Genomic DNA, 19,633 nt, shown 5'->3' on the forward strand with positions numbered 1-19,633 from the left:
CAGTATTGCGATGACGATATGATTTGTGATGAATAAGAGCGCTTCAGTAAAAGACGGGCTGTCTTTGTGCCTCACAGCGTCCCGGCTGATGGGCCCAATGTGTTCACATGTGTGTGGAAACTTGATTTACTGCAGTCAGTCGTCTCTTCTCATATCGATGTTGTGCAGCTTTGCCGTCTGTTTTCCCCGTCATCGCTAACTTCGGCTGTTGTCATCATTTGTCTTCAGTTGTGTGTTGTGAATATGTCGAAGGAAACCACTGAGCGTGATTGAAACAGTGTATTTCTTTACGTAAGTTACCTTTCTATATAAATGTTAACTGACCAGGACAGCATGCATGGATTTCAGGATGGATCTCCAGTTAATTCTGTTTCACAGTTGTATTTTTGTTGATTTTTTGTTGATTTTGTTATTATTTGACTGATGCTCAGATCATTTACAGACTAGTGTCCTGCCAAACAGACGACAGTATCTCCAGCAGTTCTGCCTCGATGCTGATCAGAACGTTGCCGTCTGCTCGGGTAACGTTTCTGTTTCCATTTGCTCATGCAGCATCCACCCCCCTTGAGAAAAAGCCCTTCTGTAGAATCAGGTCACATTTTCGTTCAGCCATAACTTTCCGTGTGTTTTTCAAGTCTTCTTTTTTTTTTTTTTAAATAAATAAACGGGTACGGTGGCGTACAGCAGATTCAGCCATTTTGCGTTCATGTCTGCACTGTTAGCGTCGCATGTTGTTTCTCATACATCATGGTCATTATCTCTGCCTAATGTAAAGAGCCTCTGATCATTCTGAAAAAAACCCATCACAGTTTGTTGTGATGTACCGGAAACACACTTAAAACAACTAATGACTCATTTCACACTGGTTTTAGATTAGATTTTAGCACATGACAGTCAGACGAATGCACTTCCATTAAAGCGTGATGGACGAGCTGCTGGTGGCGTTTAATCCTGCTGCAGAGAGCAGGCTCCTGCTTGGGGTGAACACACAGAACATGGGGGATGGATGGATTGATTGATGAATGAATGGCGGGATTAAAGTGGGTGAATGAATTGAAAGCTGATAGAGTAAATGAACAAATAGATGAATGAAGCTAAAATGTGCAAGGATTAACCCAAATCCCCTACGCCTCACCTGTGCAGGCATCCGCCGTTTGCTGGTTTCAGTGCGTAACCCGAATGTTTGTTCTATCTCCCTTGAGAGGAGGCAGAAGGAAGAAAGACAATATGCTTTAAAAGTGAAACACTTGCAATTATTGCTGAAACAGTCTGCAAGTTTCAGTTCACTGTTTTGTTTTTTTAAAGAGTATGTGCAGGTATATACAGGTAAAGAAGGCTCCTGTCCTGGAAATCCTCCTTTCATGGAGGCCAGGATGCTACGTCAGGTGTTGATTGGACACGACTTGACTCATTTCAATGTGTTCAAAGGAAAGGGCCAAAAGAATTGCTCTGAAATGTAAATCTCTTGATCAGTAATCATCATTGAAATCATTTACTCAGAGATTATTGAAGAGTTGTTATTTTTGATTATCACTGGAGAAATGCGTTTGACTGAACATGTGTACCATGGACTGTATATGACAGAACAATCCTTTTATCTGGACATGAGGATGATGGTGTTAAAAGATGTAACGATTCTAGTTCAGATAGAACAGTACTCCAACAGAGCCAAAGCTCTGTTCATCATATGGTCAGAATATTGCATGTTTAGGCACCGATCGTTCTGATAAAATTACCCAGAAATATTGGTTAAATACACCCAGCACATCTTTTGAAGGTTTCTCAAATTTTTCAACTGACTCCAGTTCAATTACCAATAAGGATGGTGTGAAATGTGTGACGAATTCTGAACTCCACCAGGGGAGACTCACATCAGATCACATCAGATCAGATCAAATCAAATCAAATCATAACAAATCAAATCAAATCAAATCAAATCAAATCAAACCAGATCAGATCAGATTGAATCGAATCAAATCAGATCAGATCAGATCAGATCAGATCAGATCACGTGTTGGTGGTGGAAGTTCTGAAACATAAACTTGTGAGGGCAAATCAATATGGAACTGGTTAAAAAAATAAAATCTATGTTGAATATAATCAGTGACAAGGTCAAACGCTTCAGGAAAAGAAGAAGTTCAGACTGAAGAAGATGTTAAAAACAGAGAATATCAAACAATGAAGTGCACGAATAAGAGTTATGGGAGGCCAGCTGAGGAAATATCTATGTGAATACATGAAACAAATCCAAACAAATCCTCAGGATTCTATATAAACAGCACTTGTTCCTCGTGTCTTCATGGACCTATAAATTGGTGTTTGTTTGCCAGAAACAGGAAGAAGTTAGAAAGTTAAAAAATGTGGCCACTTACCCGATAAACACTGAACTGGAAAATGTTAGCTAATCACCTTGAAGGTCAAACGATTCCAGAAAACAGTATTAGCAGTTAAATTTTTACACATTTTGAAATGAAGGAACATGTCTTGAAAGAAAAATGTTTTTTGTTTATTTTTTATCTTGTTTACTTTAGTCCTTCACAGTTCATCCTGAAGTAACCTCTGTGATAACTTAATAATAACTTAATGTGATAACTCTAAGATAGATCGATAGATAGATAGATGGATGGATGGGTGGTGTGAATCTGATCACACCGCCCGGGGGCAGAAGTTGTGTTGCTGCGTTCTCAGTGTGTGTCCGTGCCGCGGGGCTCTGAACGGGGTGTGGTACCACACTACGCCCACCTCTCCAACTAGTTAGTAGCCTAGCAACACAACAGCAGAGAGCAGTGGGCTTTGGGAAGTCATACAGCCGGAGAGATGACTGAGAACTGCGAGATGGAGAAGATGGAGATGGTGAGGGGGAGAGGGCAGTGAGTACAGGAGGGTGTGTGTGTGTGTGTGTGTGTGTGTGTGTGTGTGTGAGGAAGAGAGATGATAAAAGGTGAGAGGGGTTGGTGGGTGTAAAGTTACAGTCAGTCTGTGTTGAGTGTTGCTAATTTGATACTGTGGGCTGCTCAGGAATCAGTGCAGCAGGTCCCAACAAAGTAAGTACGTGTACACACACACACACACACACACACACACACACACACACACACACACACACACACGCACACACACACCGTTCTATAAACTTGTTGGTTCTTCTTTGGACTCTGCTGACTTTCACAAATCAGTTATGTCGAACAGTGTAAAGCCACGATCCTGCCACAGTGCAAACACACACACACACAGTGTAAACGCGACGGCGTCGCAGCTGTGCGGCTGACGGCTCGGGAGCGGCGGCTGGAGATGCTCAGATCTGAGGCTTTGTGCGGTGACAATGAGCAGCCAGTGATCAGAGGGCTGGATGTGAATCAGCAGATCAGAGGGGAAATTATGGGTCTGTGCGCCGCTGCACAGGCTCACGGCGCACGGCGCACACTGGGGCGAAGACAGCGTGCACATTATGATGCAGCTGATGCTGAACATCATCTGTAATGCGATCCACAGAGTCAGGGGGGGCGAGGGGTTAAACCAATACAGAATCATCACACAAACAGACATGGATACCACAGCACTGCAGCATGAGACCAAGACGTCCGAGGAGGCGGCGAAAAGAGGGAGTGATGAGGAAGACGGAGCGACAGACGACTGTCTGTCTGTCTGTCTATCTGCCTGTCTGCGTGTGTGTGTGTGTGTGGGAATGAGGGATGGGTGGGTGGTTGAGGGGTGAGGAAGGAAAGCCAGAACGGCTTGCCGCATTGTCAAGGACACATCAAGGGGAGATTGAGAGGGAGAAAAAAAGAGGAGGAGACCTGATGAGAGAGAGTGGGCTGTGGAAGAGGATAAGGAGGAAGGAGAAGACGGGAGAGAAGGATGAGAGAGAGGGAGGGAGAGAGGGAGGGACTAATGAAAAGAGGATACAGCTCACTATGATTACTCAGCATAAGGTCACCTGCTTCCTCTCTCTCGCTGCCTCGCCTCACTCTGAACCCTGTTGACACATTGCCACGCAACTCCCGGGCACACCGCGGGCGACGGACCATCCCTGCAGCAAGCGCACACACACACACACACACACACACACGCAGGAACTGACATGAACATAGCCAACCAACCCCCTCCCCAGCAGCCAATCAAAAAACACAGCTCAGACAAAATGTTGGGCTGTGGAGGCTGAAGCGGCGGCGCCGGACCAGTGACATCACCTGTTGCTGGGCAGAAACCTGTCGGAGACAGGAAGTCCCGGACTTGATATCTGTCGCCATGGAAACTGAATCACTTAGGGGTGAGGTTGAAGGGGAGAGGAAGGTGAGGATGGAGACGCTTCTTTCTCAGCACGTTAGCGAGGCCACATGGAAGGAAGTCAGCGTTGAACCAGCAACCCGAGTGACACACACACACACACACACCTGAACAGCAGAACACAGAAAAACAGCCGCCCCCTCTGACAGACCCCGTAGCACAGAAACACTATGGAGAGTACAGAACTGAAGAATTGTTGTGACTGTAGTTGGTAACTTTCTAAAATGTCTTCTAAACCAACCAGAAAGAACTGAAGACATGAGGAGGAGAGATGAAAGCATCGTGTTGAAACTGTCACTGGTTGCTTCAGAGTTGTTGAATTTCCCTAGAATGAGCGAACGGCACACTCCTCTTTGAAACGTCTCATAGGTCCATGTTCTACCTTTGCATTTTTGTATAATTCCACCTGATGAAATCCGAGAAGAGGCGACTCCACATCCACTCACAGTACAAACACTTTCACTGTTTATCAACCGTTGGTTTAAACCCAGTGAGAAATATTTCATATATTTTTGAGCTATAAATATGTGCATATTTCATAGACAAATGAATGACCCATAATTTTGTGACTTTGTAAAGCCTCAAATAAAAATGGAGTCCTCAGAGTTTTCAGGGTGAAATGCTCACTGAGAAACACACATTTTGAAAACATTAGATTGTGAAACACGTCATTTTTCTGGGTTTCCCACTTTTAGAGGAGAATGAAAAACATACTGGCTGAGTTCGAATACATATTTCTGATGAATTTTGAAGGTGGTTAGAGAGGAAGGTGAGGATGGATCTGTGTTTGTGAGTCATTGTGCCTGGCACTGAGGTCCAGATCATGAGTTTTCACCCTCCGGTCTCTGAGCTGAGAGCAGCAGAGATTCTCTCACGCTGCCGGACGAGGACGCAGGTGTAGTGGAAAGGTTTCCAGAGGTAAAGCTAGTGTTCTCCTCCACTGGGACGCTCCTTTAAACATGGATGAACAACCTTACAATGTACACACACACACACACACACACACACACACACACACACACACACACACACACACACACACACACACACACACACACACCTATAAAGCTCATAAAGCATAAATAAATCATGATGGACCTTTTCCACCTGGTTTGATGCTCACTGATTGCACTGTGTTGTGCAAGTTACTAAAAATTAATATTTAATTTAACTTAATCTAATTTGCTTGCTACTCTTTTAAAAGCAGTGTTATTTTCACAACGAGTTTCAGGACTTTCTTTCTATCTCAGCCTGAATAATGTGAACAAGAGTTAATTCTCATTGTTACACGATTAAATGACTAGTGTCTTGAAACGTAACTGATCATTTTAACCTGTTGTACAGATGTGGGTGAGCTGTTATACTGCAATATACAAAATAAGATTTGTTTATCAATGTTTTGAGAACTTACATATTCACACCATATCTAGTTTTAACTATGCCTCATTTGAAAATGTCTGTACATTATTAAGCTTTTCCTGTATTTTTCTATTCCCGTCAGTTTACTGTTGTTGCTTCAGTAAACACAAGTTTGGTGAAACTGCGACAGTGATGTTGATCCCAGCATTTTTTAATTGCTAAGATCATTTCCTTTTTTAAACATTGTGTAAAACCTCTACAGAGCTGTCGAGGGGAATAAATGTTAAGATTAATGGTTCAATAATATAATAGCAGCACTACCCTTTTTAAATTCAATTACTGTTTCTGACTTTCATTTAATTCAGTCAGCCCACAGCAGCTCTGTTAAGCAGCGGCGTTTATGAAGAATTGACTTTCAATTCTTCACCATTAAAACCCGACTCGGTGATTTTATCAGTTCTTGTTTTCTCTTCAGTCTCCTTCAAACACTTTGTGATTCACTGCTGCGCAGCTGAGGCTGGAAAAGCCACAGTCTGTGGTTTATTTTCTGTTTTATTAAAAATCTTCCTAAAACAAACACTTTCAGGATTCAGGACACACACACACACACACACACACACACACACACACACAGTAGAATACAGCTCAAATGTCAAATCTCACTACCTTGATCCTGATAATTATTATTAACTGTTTAACAGGTGATGTCTTTAAAAAAAAAGGAAAATTGACGAGGGTTGTCGCTCTGCGCTCTGTTTGTTCTTCCTTGCTGACCTCTGACCTCTGACCTCTGTCCTCTCGCCATCCTCTCAGGCCTCACAGGCGATCCAGCAGACCTGGAGCGTCGGCACCAAGCATTCGGCCAAAACTTCATTCCCCCAAAGAAGCCCAAGACCTTCCTGGAGCTGGTGTGGGAAGCTCTGCAGGACGTCACGCTCATCATCCTGGAGGCCGCCGCCATCATCTCTCTGGGCCTCTCCTTTTACCAGCCTCCTGGATCAGAGAGCGAATGTAAGGGAGGAAGGACGTCGCGCCTTCAGTGCCGCTGCGCCGTGTCGTCTTTACTGTTGTCAGTCTAACACATTTTAAATACGGCTTAGTGCGTCACATATTTTTCATGATACGGTTTCATTTGTGCCGCTACATCTCTGATAATAGTAGTACACAGAGGCATGTAGTGAATCACAGAAATGCAGACAAAAGCATGACATTTTGAGACTTTTTAGGGCTGAAATGATGAATGATGATGTGCTGGATTCTGGTCAGTATGATACTTTTCATTATAATTCAACACTGGCTTTAAAGTACTGAAGGACTGAATATTACCTCAGGGTGTGTTATTTCAATGAAAGCCCTATAAATATGGAAGCATATTGGGAATTCTACAAATACAGTGACTTTTAATGACGATTCTTACTGACATGAATGTGAATGCGAGTTTTTAGACGTTATTGTCGAAGTTTAAGGATTAATGCAGTCAATAAAAGTGTGTGAATATTTAAAAAATCAGAGTTTTCTACACTACAACAATGTGCCCAACTCAACACAACACAAACTGTCCAACGAATCATGTCTTTATGTGAAGTTTAAGAGGACCAGAGTTAAAAAAAACCGGTCCATATTTGACAGACTGTTAACTTTATCCCAGGTAACTTTATCTGTTCAGCACAGTTCAGCAACCAGGCAATTCAAAGGTTACACGAACAAACATGAATAGCAGGCAAGAGAAAATAGAACGGTGAATAAATACAATTCAATATGAATACATCAAAGCAATAAAATAAAGGACAATTAATAAAGTTCTGATAAAAAGAAAGTCTTGATTTAGTGAAGGGGAGCAGCAGGATTTCAGGCTTAAACTGAACTTTGTGTGTGACAGAAAGCAGGGTGAAGACCTGAGAACTGGAGAAGACTCACTCTGTGGTTGAGGATGACAGCAGCAGCGTTTTTAATCACATTTCTGAGGAAGACCAGCAAAGACAGCGTTACAGCGGAGACAAGTCTCTTAGCTTCTCTCCATCCTGCTGACGCTGATGAGACTTCACTTTGTTGAGTGTTTATAGTGAATTGTAGCCTTCTGGATGAAGACTGATGTAAATGTGTGTGTCATCTGCATATAGTGATGACAACACATTTTTTTGTTATTCAAAATCTGTGCCAGTGGTAGCATGTTAATCAGAGATGGGCCCAGAATGGAGCCTTGAGGAACTCCACATATACCTTTGCTCATACATTAAATTACCCATTGTGGAGCTGCTCTGTGAAGAATCAGGATCTTCTCATGTGTGCTACCTTGTGAGTTTGGCTGTGAATTCATGTGTGACGGTCCCTTCCCATGCGCAGCGTGCGGGAACGTGTCGGCGGGAGCGGAGGATGAGGGCGAGGCCGACGCGGGCTGGATCGAGGGCGCCGCCATCTTGCTGTCTGTCGTTTGTGTCGTCCTCGTCACGGCGTTCAATGACTGGTCCAAAGAGAAGCAGTTCCGAGGCCTGCAGAGTCGGATCGAGCAGGAGCAGAAGTTCACCGTCGTACGGAAAGGAAACGTGATCCAGATACCGGTGGCGGACATGGTGGTGGGGGACATGGCGCAAGTCAAATACGGTAAGGAGGAAGAATAATATTATTATTTTCAATTACAAATTTGAAGAAGGCCTTAATTTTTTTCTGCATTGTTTTCGGTGACTGTATGATATGTACGTTTGTTACATTTGAGATGACGGATTTGTTGAGGCTGTTCTCGGCGGTACGCACAACATGAATGGATGTAGTGACGTGCTGAGCTCAGAAACAGGTACCAGCTCGGTGAATCAAACACTAATTAGTGCCCGTTTGTGTTCAGGGGACCTGCTGCCAGCTGATGGTATCTTGGTCCAAGGCAACGATCTGAAGATAGATGAGAGCTCGCTCACAGGAGAGTCCGACCACGTACGCAAATCTGTGGATAAGGACCCCATGCTGCTGTCAGGTTTGTTCCCACCACTTTGATTCCTGTTCAGTTCATTTTTACATCATAAATTGCAACAGTCCCATTGCAGCTTTTATTCTGTTTTGTTAATTTTTGATAGATTACCCAGTAAAAAAGTGCAGTAACAGGAATTCATTGAAAAGCGTTTTGACTGTATCAAAGCCTCATTAACCAAAGAAGTCATGGAAATTTCACACTATCACACAAAACCTGTGTCAGCAGCATTGATGCAAAATGTAATAATTATTTAATGGCGTTCACAGAACGTAGCATGAACGTGTCAAAATGCTGAATAAACACTCAAATTGACCAGATTTTAAAATTTGCCTTTAAAAAGGCCCCCAAAAACTCAGGTGTGATTTTATTTCACCTTCAGGTAATTAGTTACAAACCTGTCCATTTCCAGATGATTATTTTTCATCTTTGTTCAAAACTATCAAAGGTTTAATCAAGTTGGAGATTTGAAATGCAGGTTTCAGCACTTAATGTCAGTGCTGTATTGAAAAAAACTAAAAAAAAAAAAAAAAAACTCACTGATGGGCTGATTTTTAACAAGTCTTCATTTTGTCAAAGATTCATGAAAATCTGGCCTTGGCTGCATCTTTAGTTCTTGTGTAGCATCACATTTAGAGTGTATTGCCCCCTGAGGTCCAAAATGTTCCTTTAAAAGCTCTTTTTTAAACTCTTCACTGTTACAGAGAGTCATGCTGTTAATAAAAAACAATGTTTTTTTTTTCTTTTTAATCCATAAAATCATTTTCTCTCTTATTTGTAAATACAGTTTGCACTTTTCCACTGCTATGGTTCTTTAGTGCCACGTTTCTCAGTAAAAATCTAATATTAGTTCCTTATAAATTGTATATCCCTATATCAGCATCGTGTCATCAGACTGCAATAAAAAAATCTTCAAATCCAATTTTTTTTTCCATATTTTATGAGGACTGAACTTAAGCGATAGATTTGATAAACAAAATCTGAAAAATTATTCATATATACAGCCGTTAGAGACGTGCACATGCTTGTCTAAGCAAAAGCTGTGGTCTGTGTCAGGATGTCATTTCCTCCTGTTTATTCTGCTGCAAACTGTTTCAGCCTGAAAGTGCACGAGGCCAGAAAGACCTCGTGCAACCTGCTTGTGTTATTTAATATTTATGAGTGTGTGACCGAGCTCCACAGGGAAAAACTAACACACTATTACATTTTTTAATATTTATGGGTCACAAAGCCAGATCTGCTTTAAATCTTCATTAAACCCTGCTTTACAATCGAGGCACAAATAAAAGATCAGGTTTTTGGTTTATGGGAGGTGAGCAAGTTCTACCTGAGAATAGATCAATAAATCTGAAGATCTGAGTCAGTCAATATCCAGATTGTGTTTTGGGGGTTATATAGCATGTGTGTGATTGTAGCTAAATGCCTGATTTCTATACGTTTTCTAAAAACACATGCTGAAAAAGATCCAGTTTATTTAAATATTTACTTATATATGTAATGAAATGTTACATTAATGTTATTTTGAGGCACAGGGAGATAATCAAAGTGTAACATCTGCAGGATGTTTACAGTGTAAACCCCTCAATCCCACTTTGACAGTTGAACTTTCTGACTCTCTGCGTCTCAAATAATAATAGTTCTGTTCCCTTTTCATGGAAATGAGCAGCTTTGAGAATGGCTGAATCCATTCCAGCGGCAAAACTGTGAAACTGCTTTTATTCTTAGAGTTCATTCAGATCAGCCTCAACATGCTTTACATCAGCCCAGGGATCCGCAGCGTCTGTCATTGTATTATATCACTCTCTCTTCACGGAATACAGAATTTCATACCACATAATAGAGTAGTAACAAAGAGCAGAAAGAATCCTAGAAAGTTTTTTTAGAACAGTGGAAATAGCATAAATTATCAAGTAGTTAAATAGCTTAACACATTAAAAAATGCACAAGCTACAACTGACACTATTAAATCATCTAAAACTAAAACTACGTGATCAAATATCACATTTCTGAATTATAGTCCTTAAAATGAATATATTCAATATAAGCTAAAACATTCATAGATGTTACAAAACTAGAATTACTCTCTTATAAACTATTATTTCTTTTTTGTTGGAGGTCCAACTTGTTTTACAGCTCCAGATGACTTGTATTGTTTTTGCGTGTGTGTGTGTGTGTAGGTACCCATGTGATGGAGGGCTCTGGCAGGATGCTGGTGACGGCTGTGGGGGTGAACTCCCAGACGGGCATCATCTTCACCCTGCTGGGTGCCGGAGACCCGGAAGAGGACGGCGGCGGCAAGGAGAAGAAAGGTGTGTGTGTGTGTGTGTGTGTGTGTGTGTGTGTGTGTGTGTGTGTGTGTGTGTGTGTGTGTGTGTGTGTGTACATTCAATGACCCACGGTCCTTCAGGTCTTTGAATCATCTCAAACACATCAGTGTTATTGTACATATCAAACATGCAGCCACCATCTGACGCTCCGGTTTTCACCGCTGTCCACTGTTCAAAGTTAGTTTATTTTTTTTACTTCTTTCAATGGCGAAAATCTGGAGAAATTGAAAAAAAAAAGTTACTTTTTACATTATGTAAAAACTGAGATGACACCAAAATTTGATGAAAACAAATAACTGATAACAATGTACTATTAATTATGCTATTTTTCTTATTAATATGATACTGATATGACCGAAAATCACAGCATTCCTTCAGTTTCTGTCTCTGCAGAGATAAAAAACCGGTAAAGGTATATGTTATATATGAGTATATTTTGTCACGTGTGTGTCTTTTTGTTTCTGCAAAAGTCACAATGATGAAATGAAGGAAATATTACAATAGAGGAAAATTTTGCCCTGTTATTTTTACGTAAATCGACGTTATTGTTTGTAATATATCTTTAAAACACAAACGGACACAAAACAGCCACAGACAGACACAAACAGCGTCGACGAGGCGAGATGCTTCAAATGATGCAGCTGCATCGTCCTGGTTCTGCGTCGCCCTCTCTTCGGGGGTCCTGTTTCACGTCTGCACTCAGGGGTCCAGCTGTTTCATAATCCTCCACACTCATGCACTGCGGTGTGTGTGTGTGTGTGTGTGTGTGTGTGTGTGTGTGTGTGAAGTTGGGTGCCTAACTGATGTCAGATAAGAGCTTCAACAGGAAACACACCAGTTTAACCTCATAGATAATTTAGCCCACATCCTCTTCATCCCTCTCTCTCTCTCTCTCCCTCTGTCTCTCTCCTTACCTCTCTCTATCCTCTCTTCCCTCTCTCTCTCTATCTCTCTCTTTCTCTCTGTTTATTTTGCTTATTCTCTCGCTCATTCACCCTGAGATTGTGCCCTCTTTTACTGTTCTATCATTGCCATTAGTTTCTCACTTCCCTTTACCCCTCTGTTCACCGGCTGACAGAGAGAGAGAGAGAGAGAGAGAGAGAGAGAGAGAGAGGCTGCAGATTGAATCAATCATTGAAAGAGCTGGGAGAGCGAGGCGAGCCGGGGAGAATGAGGGAAGAGCGTTGGTTGGTCAAGGCATGAGGCATTAGTCTGTGCTGAAATTTGCTGTGGAGGGGCCCTGCAGTCAGAGCAGAGCTGCAGACAACAGAGGCTGCATGTACTTTCCCAAGCACTTAAGGATAATGTCATTACCGGCGCACTCATCCATGCCTGCACCACTGCGCTTCATGCTGCATGGGAATGTGAATGCTCCTGCTGGGAAAACAAAACAAAAAAACAAAAAAACAAAGTGTCATCCTGAAGCGCAAAAATAAGCATCACATTCGCAATTCGGTTGTTTTTTTTGTTTTTTTTTTTTTCAGTAAATAAACACTCCTCTCAGGCTTGAAAATTCTGTCCTCAAAGTGTGGGTCGTCTCCCGGGACGGACTGCTTCCTCGGTGACCTGGATCAGTTCGACCACCATTTACTGGAGCAAATGCAATATTCATGAGCCGTCGACAAATACCAGCATTTGTTAGTTTTTCCTCATGCAATGTGACTTTTGCTTGAGGGTTTACTTTTCTCTCTATTTTGTCCTTTGCCTTCACTTCATGTATTTTTTTTTCTTTGCTCTGTGCACTCATCTGAAACACTCTGCAGGCCATACTATGTGGATCACCCCTGGTGGCCGGCTGCAGTACTGCTGATCAACCACATTAAAAAAAACAAAGGGGGATATTTAGTTTTCCATGTTTCTTTTTTTTTTTGAAACGTTATTTGCATGACTGTAGTGAAATTTGTGTACAGAGATCTGACATAATACATTTTTCATTTGTATTAAATACACATGACAGAGTGAACCATGTCACGTTAGCCGTGGTGCGGTTAGCATCGCTAGCAGCAGCTCTGCTCTCTAAATGCAAGGCTTTGGGTTGGTGTGGTTGCTCTTTCTCACATTTCACAAAGTTTTTCTGATGGAGTAATATGGTAAAAACAGTCTTTTCAAACATGATGGTTCCCGGTTGGCAACGATTTTTATACATTGTGAGAAGAAGTATGATTATTACTAGAAGTTGATGAAAAGAAACGAAATGAGCCTGATCTGATGAGTCCCACCGCGTCCTGTAAGCTATCGGTGCAGCGTTTTGACTGAAAGGCGGAGGGAGGACCTGCAGTGGTGAAAACGCCGCCGTGCACGGCGTTTCCCCGCCCCTGTCAGAGTGACGGCGCTGCGCGACGCCCAAGGACTCACGGGACACGTGGAGGCAGGGATCAAACTGCTGAGCCTGCGCTCGGAGGACGTCACGCTGCCCCACCGAGCCGCGGCTCAGCAGAACTGCCTCACATTTTTCACACACGTTTAATAGTTTACATCGAACTGATTTCCAGCGTCCATTGATCTCATTTTCCCTCGTTTGCTGATACGAGTCGTTGGAAGCTGCAGTCACTGAACGGACTCTGGTCAGTTCACGTCCCAGATGAAGGAAGGGACGAAGGAAACGCACACACACACACACACACACACACACACACACACACACACGCACACACATTAACTTCCTGAGGTTTTTACGTTTCCCTTTTTGCTCTCTTTTGTTCCTCCCTTATTTGCCCCACCCCCCCCAAACAACCTCCCCTCCTCACACATCCCCACCCAACAGAGGACAGTACTCAGTGTCCCATCTCCACAGAGGCCAGTCACAACACAGTCACCAATGGTATGTGAGCACTCAGTTGTCTGCCCCCGAATCCTTCCCTCAGCCAGTCAGTAGCCTCCACCGTGTACCGAGTGGCGTGAAAGTGATGATGATGATGATGATGATGATGGACCTCAGTCTCCTGACCCGCTGTATGAAGCTATGCATACCTTTTCATTCTTCCCTTCAGTATTGTTTCTGTGTGGTCTCTGTTGTTTCTGGAAGTGTGTGGCTGTCCCACCGTGAGACCGGCTGATGGCAGCTAATGTGCTCCACCTTTTCATAAACCCCTCCCTCTGTGTCACCTTCACGTCCGACTGACTCCCCCCGTTCTCTCTCTCAGGGAAACAGCCCGACGGAGCCGTGGAGAACAATCAGAACAAAGGTACTGAGTGTGTGTGAGTGTGTATTTGGGGCTGATGGGGATGTGTCTTTCTTCTGGACACTTCAATGAAACCTGGGTCAGTTCAGTCTTCAAATATATATTTTTTTTCATTTCAAATATTATATAATACAAACTCACAGACAGAAGGCTTAGATACATAACATAATAACAAATACTATTGAATATTATCAATAAACTGTGAGATACACTAACTGGTGCTCTCTCCGGTAAACACATATATACACTAGAAATTGTGATTTTAAATTTATATAAGTTGTAAAGTATCGAAATGCATTGAAAATTTGACGTGAAGTGGTGCTCGATGGGTTACAACAGTAATTTATTTCAAACAACTATAAATTAACATGAAATGGAAAAACAGCTTGGAAAAATGTGAATTCTGTAAAACAGTCCCGGTAATGAACGAAGAAAGAGAAAGAATTTGATTTCAACATTCAACCTCAGAGGTAAATGTGTAGTGTGTGTGTGTGTGTGTGTGTGTGTGTGTGTGTGTGTGTGTGTGTATGTTTGGAATCTTCTGCACTGATCGCAGTGCCACACGAGGCTGGTTGGAGTCTGATACGTCTGTGAAATGGTTTTTAGTCGAGGTTATTCGCAGTCACAGAGCAGAGAAACAAAAGAGGAGGAAACTCGTTTTGACATTTATCCACTGTAGACTTTTCTCCTTCATCGGTGTTAAATTAAAATTCGCAGCCCTCTTTTTTCATGGAAAAACAAGAAAAAAGCAGTTTGAGTGAGTTTAGCACAGACTGATGTTGCAGTCTACTGGAACTCTGAGTTTTGGACGGTTTGATTGGACGTTATGTGTCACTTTATGGGGACACATAGGATCTCATTGTGGAGAAAAGTGGAGAAACTGTAACACCAGAAATAACTAATTTCTCCAGTTTTTAAAAAGACAGTGCTTAAAATGACAATAAAATATACATTGAATATTTACAACAGTGCAAATACAGACATCATATAAAAACAAAATGAGTTTTTATTTTCTATTCTATAAGTGCATTTTCATAATATCATTATACAATGAAAACATTTTAGCTGCAGTGACTTTATGTCCCGGTGTTTGTTCAAGGCTGAATGTATTTCCTTTCTTTCTGTGCTGTTTGCGTGTTTCAGCCAAGAAGAAAGACGGAGGAGTGGCCATGGAGATGCAGCCGTTGAAGAGTGCGGAGGGAGGCGAGGTGGAGGACCGAGAGAAGAAGAAGACCAACGTCCCGAAGAAAGAGAAGAGCGTGCTGCAGGGGAAGCTCACCAAACTTGCCGTTCAGATCGGCAAAGCAGGTGTGCAGAACTTCGAATAGAGTGGGTTTCATGTTTTCAGAGTGATCAGAATTTAGATAAAGCTTTTTATTGAAGAGCTTTTTGTGACAAAGAGGATAGAAAGGATTTACAGCGAACAAGCTGCATCCTCGGCGGAGGGCTGTGTGGATCCTCAGCTCCGCTCTAGTGGCTTCCTGAAGTGGCTTTAGGTGGTTTCTGTCCAGCCAGCAGATCAAATGAAATCCAGCTGTTCAGACCAGTCGTCGTGTCTGACTCTCGTTCTGCTCGCAGGTTTGGTGATGTCCGCCATCACCGTCATCATCCTGGTGCTGTACTTCGTCATCAACACCTTCGTCGTTGAAGGTTCGTGTGGGTTATAAATACTCTCAGCACTCTGAAATTATGCTTTTTTTAAGTACTTCAAGGTTTATGTTTATGTTAATCAAGTGTTTTGCATCAAAAATGTTAAGTCAGTCTCAATCACTATTCAAATAGATCAATGTGTGTGTGTGTGTGTGTGTGTGTGTGTGTGTGTGTGTGTGTGTGTGTGTGTGTGTGTGTGTGTGTGTGTGTGTGTGTGTGTGTGTGTGTGTGTGTGTTGCAGGTCGCACGTGGATGACAGAGTGCACTCCGGTCTACATCCAGTACTTTGTGAAGTTCTTCATCATTGGCGTGACGGTGCTGGTGGTCGCCGTCCCTGAGGGTCTTCCTCTGGCGGTCACCATCTCTCTGGCGTACTCTGTCAAGGTAAACCGCCATTCCTCTCCAGCGAAGGCCTGGATGGAGCACTCAGGCATGAGAGGTGAAAGTGTGTCGTTTTCACCCCGACTGAGGGAGAAGACATATCTTGATCCTCCCTCGCTGTTTCAGTCCAACAAAAACATCCAGCTCCAGCTGGAGTGACATGAATGTCACTCTTATGAAGAGCTTTAAGAACCTCACCATGGTTCTCCAAACATTTTTCATTGATTCTCCACTTACAGAAACATAGACAAGCTTCGTATATTCACGTTTTTCAGTGTAACAGTTCCTGAAGTCTCCCTGCCTCCAATCTGTTCCCTTCACTTCTGTGTTATTCTGCGCTGCTTCCATCCATCATCATTCCTCCGACCTCCTCCCGCCCCTCCCCCGCCCCGCCCTCCTCCCTCTGCTCCCCTTCACTCTGTCATGTGCAGAAAATGATGAAGGATAACAACCTTGTACGGCACCTGGACGCCTGTGAGACGATGGGCAACGCCACGGCCATCTGCTCCGACAAGACCGGCACGCTCACCACCAACCGCATGACGGTCGTGCAGACTTACATCGGTGAGGCAAAAATACTTTTAGAAAACAGAGTCACATCCCAAAATTCCCCTTATTTTTTTTGTGATGATCATTTTACGACCGTCCCAAAGAGGATAATCTGCTGTGGTGGGCAGCGTGTCGAAACTGAGGCACTGTGGGTTTGGGGATAGTCTATGCCTCTTCCGCATCAGTTGTGTCTTTTCTTAAATGAGCGAGTGTGCTCTGTTGCAGACTTTTGTACTACGGATGCTGTATGTGCTCAAATTATATAGAAGAAAAAAACCAATAAAACATTCCTGAGGTACAGGATATGTATTTGTCCTGTTTAAACGTGATGCGTTGTTTCCAGGTGACGTGCACCACCGCGTGATCCCGGACCCCGGGCAGATCAACCCCCAGACACTGGATCTGTTAGTCAACGCCATCGCTATCAACAGTGCCTACACCTCCAAGATTTTAGTGAGTACAGAGAAGCCTCTCTCTGGTAGAAATTCATCCTCTGACCCAGAATCTGTTCTTTGTTTTAATGCCATCGTTTTCTTTCCACCCTCTCTCTTTGACCCCTGCTCTGCCCTCTTATATGAAACTCCTACTTTTATCTCCATACTGTTTCTCCAACCTGCCTCGAACTCTGCCCCTGTCAGCCGCCTGATGTGGAGGGGGGCCTGGCTAAGCAGGTTGGGAACAAGACGGAGTGTGGCCTGCTGGGATTTGTTCTGGACCTGCAGCAGGACTACGCTCCGGTCAGAGAGCAGATCCCGGAGGAGAGGCTGTACAAGGTAGGAAACTGCCGTATGTAACGCTTCAATGGGAAACTAAAAGGCTAAGTTGATGACTTAAACTATGAATGTTTGACTTGTGACTATAACAATAACAGTAAATCAGACCTATCAGCAGGCGGTGAGCTTTAAACCTGCTGTGATCATGACATTGTCTGGAATATGTTTGCACCCCTGCAGTCGTATGTATAAGTTCTTTGTTGACTTTCTGGTTGCTGCTGAGGAATTTTTCCTGTTTTTTGCCAAGAATGTCCAAGTCCCAGCAATGCAATTAAGTGAATAACACTTAATCTTCTTATTGTGATACTGTTAGTGGGTGGGATATATTAGGCAGCAAGAGAACATTTTGTATTCAACGTTGATGTGTGCGAAAACTGACAAGCATAAAAATTTGATTGAATTTGACAAGGACCAAATTAGGATGGCTCGACATCTGGGTCAGAGCAAACTCCTAAAGTGCAGCTGGTGCGGAGAGTTCCCGGTCTGCAGTGGTCAGGATTTATCGAAAGGGTCTCAAGGAGGAAAAGACACTCCAATTTTTTCTCCTGCTGGGACATCTTCAGTCCTACCTCAGTGTCATTGCAGACCATGTGCACCCTTTAATGGAAACAATATTGGCCTTTTTCAGCAGGACACAAAGAAAAAAAAATGGTTCAACAGTCAATTGGGGAACACAACAAACGTTCAAAGTTGACTACGCCTCAGAGACCACCAGGGGAATCAGTGTTACAACTGACAGGTGACAGTCAGCAGAGGGTTGTTGACTTGGTTTGAACCATGAAACGTCAAACTCACCTAGCAACTGTGTTGCACCTGTGAAAATAGTTAATTGTCGTCTGCTCACTTGTTGTAGCTACAGGTCTTGATTGATGAGCCAACATGACAACGGTTTCTTTGTCACCACTCCACTTTGTTCTGAGTTACTTTTGGAAAGAGTCTAGTTTGTGGGACACTGGTACAGGGAAAGGATGGAATAGAACAGTGAACAGCAACCAATACCTGACCCAACCGAACTTTTACTGACCCGACTTGGCCTGCCCCTCACAAAAATCCATTTCAGGACTCTTCACGACAAACTGACGGAATGGTAATGGCGCATCATCCTCACCCTCTTCCAGGTTTATACCTTCAACTCAGTGCGTAAATCCATGAGTACAGTGATCAAGCTTCCTGATGGGTCCTTCCGCCTCTACAGCAAAGGAGCCTCTGAGATTATGCTGAAAAAGTAAGTGACGAGAAAGTCTATTTAAATATCATTTCATGGATTGTGTTGGCTCCTATCTTGATTAAAGGTCTGACAGTAAATGACCACTGAAGACTCTTTATCTGTCCTGTCTGGCTCCAGGTGTAGCTACATTCTAGACTCCAATGGGGAGCCACGCACCTTCCGCCCTCGTGACAGAGATGAGATGGTCAAACAGGTGAGGATCTTCAGTGAACTTATTGATAAATCTGGAAGACCCCAAGGAACCAGTTGTGCATGGAGTTCTGACATATTTACTTACTTTTGAAGGGAACTTGCTGGCTTTGTAGCTAAGAGTTTATTAGCACATTCAAAGTTTTATAGATTTGTGTCCATGATCTGATTCGTAAAACTGCTCACAATAATCTGAATGATGTCTGAAAATCAGTATGCTAACTTGTAGAACCACCATTGTTTTGTTATCTTAAACACTCTTTTTAGCCTCTTGTCAGATTCTTTTCCATTAATACAGGAGAGTCTCTTTAGAGCTGTGGTCGGCAACTGGCGGCCCGCGGGCCAAAACTGGACTGTGGACAATAATATGTGGCTGGATGACTTTGAAAGCACCTGACTCACAGAGGCAGTAGCATCATCTGCATAGCTGCATAAGTTACCTTTTTGAAAGCCTCTGCTTCAGTGAATGAGCTGTTGTGATGGGTGAGCGCCCTGCTGCTTTCAGGGGTGCTCTCCCTAAAAGCAGCACGCTGTTAGACACTGCCAGCATCTCAGTCAGACGTTAGCTTAGCTGTTCGCCACCGGTGAACTAGCTAGTTTTCAACGATTCGTTTATACTCCAACATCACTCAGCGGGAAGCAACCTCATCTTCTGAGATGGTGGAAAGGAGATTTAAACGCTGTGCTCCTCAGACAAAATGGAACAAGTTGTCAGTGACAGACTGAGAGGAAGTGTCCTAGCCACTACG

At 43.1% G+C, this 19,633-nt stretch overlaps 1 protein-coding gene across 1 annotated transcript in view; it reads left to right on the forward strand.

Moving 5' to 3' along the window:
- The window catches only part of atp2b3b (ATPase plasma membrane Ca2+ transporting 3b), a 46,072-nt gene that overhangs the window by 3,702 nt on the left and 22,737 nt on the right, over positions 1-19,633 (forward strand). The window contains 14 exon segments of the mRNA XM_030119649.1: positions 6,460-6,657; positions 7,990-8,247; positions 8,486-8,611; positions 10,783-10,914; positions 13,697-13,753; positions 14,076-14,117; positions 15,258-15,422; positions 15,693-15,764; positions 16,006-16,148; positions 16,577-16,709; positions 17,038-17,147; positions 17,333-17,467; positions 18,586-18,692; positions 18,813-18,888. Of these exon segments, the coding sequence (XP_029975509.1) occupies positions 6,460-6,657; positions 7,990-8,247; positions 8,486-8,611; positions 10,783-10,914; positions 13,697-13,753; positions 14,076-14,117; positions 15,258-15,422; positions 15,693-15,764; positions 16,006-16,148; positions 16,577-16,709; positions 17,038-17,147; positions 17,333-17,467; positions 18,586-18,692; positions 18,813-18,888 (1,754 nt within the window).

Source organism: Salarias fasciatus, chromosome 20 (assembly GCF_902148845.1).
Source record: "Salarias fasciatus chromosome 20, fSalaFa1.1, whole genome shotgun sequence".
In the NCBI taxonomy this organism is placed as follows: domain Eukaryota; kingdom Metazoa; phylum Chordata; class Actinopteri; order Blenniiformes; family Blenniidae; genus Salarias; species Salarias fasciatus.